The 5,979-nt window shown below is 31.9% G+C and overlaps 1 protein-coding gene across 1 annotated transcript in view; it reads right to left on the bottom strand.

The window, feature by feature from the left end:
• The window catches only part of LOC105624095 (insulin gene enhancer protein ISL-1), a 39,073-nt gene that overhangs the window by 12,825 nt on the left and 20,269 nt on the right, over positions 1 to 5,979 (bottom strand). Inside the window, exon 2 of the mRNA XM_012205455.1 lies at positions 3,087 to 3,273. Within this exon, the coding sequence (XP_012060845.1) occupies positions 3,087 to 3,273 (187 nt within the window). The remainder of the gene's footprint in view (positions 1 to 3,086; positions 3,274 to 5,979) is intronic.

Here is a 5,979-nt window from a genome sequence, read left to right as displayed (position 1 = left end):
ATATATATATATATATATATACATATAAATTCAATAAATAAACCGTGCGCGAACCGTCCAGCACAAGATATAATGAAATGTCCAATTTACATCATTGAAATTGAAAAAAAAATGCGGTAATGTGAATGAAATTGATGGCAGTGTAACGTGGGATTAATGGTTGCCCATCGCGTAATTGACGATCGTGTTGATGTACAATAGACATTTCTATTGTTACTACTATTTTTCCATCGTTACTGCTATTTTTCAAAGTCGATAAACTGTCTTTATGTGCATTAAGAGATGTTTTGGCGCATTTTTTATGTAAAATTAGGTTCACATCCCTGTAGCATAATCGAAATAAAATCGAATACTTTAATCAAAATTACAATTTGTAAGTACTTCTACAAAATAAATCGATACATTAAAAGAATCAACATTCCGGCTCTGAAACATCGTCAGTTTTAGAAAAATATAAATTATATATAATTATATATTTATATAATATTATAATTTAATACATGTAACTATTAAATTTATACACGATATTAATATCAATATACACATATAAACATTATAATATAGTATACAAGACAACATTATAATATAAATACAATAATTATATGTATACAATACATATGTAAATCGCACTACAGTGAATTTTGATATATTTGACTACACGATGATTTTTTTTATATAACAATCATAACACTTTCGCAATTGTTGGCATTTGTACCGGAAATGGCCGATGCCGGGAACACCCAGAATGACGTATGAGGAGGGAGTTATACTTTGCTAATTTGAACTTTTGAACGAAAGCGACAGCAACAACAAACGACTGTCATCGCTGTCGTTCGAGTCCGCGGCCGGATACGCCAGTCTTCTTCGAGTTACGACGACGTTCGATGGATCAGTGCAAATAAACCCGCTGCCTCAACAGAGAAAAATATTTGGTTCAGGTCAAATTCGTGCCGATGGGTTATTTGGTGGCATTACTGTCGTGAATGATAAAAAAAAAGGAAAAAAGGAAAAGGAAAAAATCCGCGCGCTCAAGAGATGCGTCTTTTTCACATCTCCGTCCCTATTTTTGCCATCGAAAGTGACACAACAACGAAACAAATACAATAACTTCCATTAATTTAGTAATACCACACTAAATTGAATGTAAACATTGCAAAATCAATTATGATAATTGATTGGATTATATAGTTATTAAAGCGTATTTGTTATTCCGTCCTCGGAGAATAGAAAATCAATAATAGAAAAGAAATTGATCGTAACCTTCAGAACAACACAACCTTCAGGAAAAATAATCTGATAATAAACGTAATCTGATAATAAACATTTCACTTAACAAATATTTTATTGCCACATAAGTTTTATTCTCTAAAAAAAATTAGTGATAATTTAATGATTAATTATAAGTCACATATGAAAATACATTTACAAATCTAGTCTTAAAAAATATCTACAATCAAATAAAAAAATATACTACATTTTAATAAATAATTATTTGACTAATACTATATATAATATAACATTTATTTACGAAGAATAAATATTTGCTAAATAAAAAAAATAAAAAATAGAAGAATTAAATTAATGATTCTTATACTAAATTTAATAAATATATGTTTACATAGTAAATATTCCACTATTCAAACAAATATTAAAATTTAATGCATTTTTTCTTAATATATAAAGTCTCAACAATCTAGACATCATTACATACAAAAAAAAGTGAATTTTTCTTAAATTACTTTTTACATCTGTTTCTGGAAAGATTAATGCAAAAAAGAAGCTTCATATATAAAATTTCCACTCAAACTTTCTAGACTTTAAGTCGGCAAAAGCTGCTTAACCCTCAAGGTTACGTAATTCCGTAACCATCGAAAGCTTTGCTCGATATTTCTCGCAGTTTTAAATCGCGGTAGCCACGATCGAGGAGATTTCAAGTGGTTTTCCTGCATGTATCGACTATCATGTAGCCACACACTGGCTACGCCGGCTATTACAAATGGATCAACTGTTTCAACCGCAGCGTCAGTAATAACCATCACTGTGTCGGGTTGGTGTCGATCAATGCCACGCATCGCCTCGTCGCATTAACTCGCGGGCTTAAACTCCCGCGAGTTCTTTCGCTCGTACGAGTATATAGTTGCACGCACCTTTTTTTGCACGCGCTAACGCACGCAACGTGACAGTGACGATGTGGGCATATACATATGTGCGAGCGTGCGTGTGTATGTATCTGTGTGTGCGTTTGTGTGCTGCACTCCACGTGTATACCTTGGATAAAAATATCCTGAACTTTCTCGACTCTGTCGCCCTCTTCTTCTCCGATCTCTGTCTCTCGACCATTTTTCTCTTTCTTCCTCATTTCTTTTTTTTTTCGTTCCTTTCCCTCCCCCTTCTCGCCTCCCAATCCAAGCATTTGCAAATGCGTATCGGAAAGAGCGTATCGCGTGTCGCCGGAGAATGTAGCGGCCGCAGTGACAAGAGGCACGATTTTGCATTAATTACCATATTGCACTGTGATCGTGAGGCCGGGGCCTCTCACCCGAGTGCCTCTTGTTTCACCTCTTCGTAGAATTCGTTCGTTAAGGAGCGACACTTAACCATTGGACGAAGAGACGGCTTCCGCTTGACGTACGTATCACGTCATCGCACAATTTCGTCGCTCTCGTAATTGTGAAGAGTTAATTGCGTGGTGTCAAATGACCAGAAGATGAAGTGCCGAACATAAACTGCTCAAGGAATGCATCAAGTCAAGAAAAACTCAAAATGACTTTTTGTTCAAAAACAAAATTTGACTGTTTATTGACGTTGAGAATAAATTCATTTGAAGTTTTTGTTGACTTTTACGTATTCCTTGAGTGAAAGTAACATTTTTTTTTGTTCCTTTAAAGATGCTCCTAAATAACTATGTTGAAAAATCGAACGTTCGTGGTTTGTGAATTCCCATTTGGCGAAGATCCTTTCTTTTTCCTTTTCTTTCTTTTTTTTTTTTTCGTGTGGCTATAGGATTGAACAACCTCTCAAAGGAAGTTTTCTTGTCCGACTTTCTAACGTGAAGTTTTTTCAAAGAAAGCGTCGACGTGACTTACCTAACGTAATCGCGTTTGCAGTAAGTTTTGCCGTCCCGCACGAAACAGGTGCATTTCTCGTCCAGAAACTGTTGACACTCGGCACACTTTAAACACGCCGCGTGCCATTCCAGATTAGGTGCTACCCTCAGAATCCACTGGTCGTGAATTCGACCACCGCAGCCAACGCAGAGCGAGCTGCTGCCTTCTGAAACACAAACAATCGGTCTACTTTGAAAGAAGATAAGAGAGAGAAACCTGTTGTCGTTCTCCTTCCAAAAAAAATCTTAATTTTTGTTAGCTATCAAAGGAGCAAGAGCAATCCAGTCTCTGGAATTTGTTATTTTTAACTTTCACGTAATATCAAAATGTATTTATCACAATATCATAAATCAATCCATTTCTGTGGTTAGTTTCAAAGTAAACAACGTATTAATGTATATACTTAGTAAATAATAAATTAAATTTGAGTCAAATTTAACACATTTTTTTTAGTTAAATTGTTTAACTCCAGTTGTTTTAGTTAAATTAATGATATTGAATAGCAGCAATAGACCTATAGAAATGATAAGATAATTATGTATATTCAAATTGAATATAATTTGATATTATATTGGGTTGTCCGGAAAGTTCGCCGATTTTGAAGGAAAATTGAAACGCAGAAGATTTAAATTTTAGTATACATTTATTAAATTTAAATCTTTTGCGACACGAACTTTCCGGATAATCCAATAAATTTAACAGTGTACAATTAGGTTAACGATCAAGTTACGATGTAACTTTTTTCTTAGAATGGAACCATGAAAAATTTCTCCATTACCTTCAATCTTAAAACTTCTCACTTTTCATATTTTTGTCGTTTTTCTTGCTGGAAAAAGTTATATGTAATCGTTATGCTGAATCAATCTTTCATACTGAATGTAATGCGGTTCAAAATCGTCAGTTTTGCACTGTTAAGTTCATAATGTCAAATTATATTCAAATTGAGTTATTTGAAATTTTGAATCATTTCTATAAGTCTGCTCCTTTTATTTTCAATAAGTCACTAATTTAACTAAAACAATCGAGTTAAATAATTTATTTCAGAATAATATATATATATATATATATTGAATTTGTCTCAAAAGGGATTGTGACTGGAGTCGTTAAGAGTTACAGAGTAGTTTTAAATTTGAATCAAATTCAATATATTTTTTTGATAGTTTATTATTCACTGAGAGCATACATTCATACGAACGCGATTCACTTTGAAATTAATCATAGGATTGATTAAATCAATGGATTGATTTATATTTTGATAGAAAAATTAAAAAATGTTTTAATTCAAAGGATTGGGTTACTATTATTCCTTTATATTTAACAAACATTTATGCAAACATGTCTTGAGTTTAAAATTCTTAAAGATCTCTTTATTGAAAGTCATGGCCGATATAATCTGTATTTGATACGTTCTCTCGGAGAGAATTTAATGTTGAATAATAACGTGAAATAATAATTTCCTATTATCTCGAGGCGATATGTTTGCGGTAAAGCACAAAGGGAAATTCGCTTCGTGATAAATAGAATATATTTCAGTGACACGCGAACTTGAATTAAAACATAACTGAATGTCGATCGATCTTATCATCGACCATTCGATCGTTAGATACGTATTAGTCGATACGAAATAGCGATCGACACATCTATGATCAGCGAGGCGATCGACAAACGAAAATGAAATCAATACTTCGATCTGCTTGCCCTGTCATTGCTTTCGCGATCACGCGTTATCAGCGATTTCGCGGATAAAACTTACGTAATAGAATCGTATCAGAGAGGTAACAAGGATATTTACGCACCCATTTATATTGTCAATTAAATAACGAAAAAATTTCTTTTTTCTTTTAACTTAATATATTATAGTTCATTTTTTTTACGCAGAAGAAAGCATGAAAACATGCAAAGTAATTAATGTAATTAATGTAATTTGAAATAAAAGAATACTAAAACTTGATAGAAAAGAATATTAAAAATGAGTATAAAAATTCATGTTTTTTTTTAATATTAGTAAAAAGGAAGCGAGAAATTCATGTTCCAACGAAATTCGATAATCGGCGAAGCATCTATTTTTTGTCGCCCGTTTTCGCATATATCTCTAAACGATGCCGCACCTAGAAAATTAGTACAAACGAATATGTTATCGAAGAAAGATAATCGCTAATGAAACTAAAAGAGTTCTCTTGAGGATTTATCTAATTTGGGAAATAGATTAGTATTACAATTTAAGTATACTTTTCATATAAGGTCTATTAATTTATTACACTGTTAAATAGCCATAAATCTTATCTATAGGTACAAGTAATTTCAAAGAACAGATTTTATAGAATAATATATCGAAAAAAATTCAAAAATAAATAATTTATAATGCGCATCTTATCATCAAAAAAAATTTTTTTTTCATGCGATTTAAGAATTAAAAATTTAAGTCATTCTCCATTTTTTTATAACAGGAAGAAACATCAAGTATGATTTTTTGATATTTTTTTGATATTTTAGGATTAAATTTTTTAAATGTTAGACAATTACGCTTGTAAATCATTATTTTAATTAGTACATTCGCTGATGACTTTCTAAAATAGTAAATAGTATGTCTTTTGTTAATAGACGACAAATGTTTATTTACGTATTCATTTACGTATTCTAATCTATTTCCCAAATTAGATAAATCCTCAAGAGAACTCATTGGCGATTATCTTTCTTCGATAACATATTCGTTTGTACTAATTTTCTAGGTGCGGCATCGTTCAGAGATGTATGCGAAAACGGGCGACAAAAAAAATAGATGCTTCGCCGATTATCAAATTTTATTGGAACATGAATTTCTCGCTTCCTTTTTACTAATATTAAAAAAAACGCAACATGAATTTTTATACTC

The sequence above is a fragment of the Atta cephalotes genome, assembly GCF_000143395.1.
Source record: "Atta cephalotes unplaced genomic scaffold scaffold00073, whole genome shotgun sequence".
Lineage (NCBI taxonomy): Eukaryota > Metazoa > Arthropoda > Insecta > Hymenoptera > Formicidae > Atta > Atta cephalotes.
This window is presented reverse-complemented; position numbering and strand designations above follow the sequence as displayed.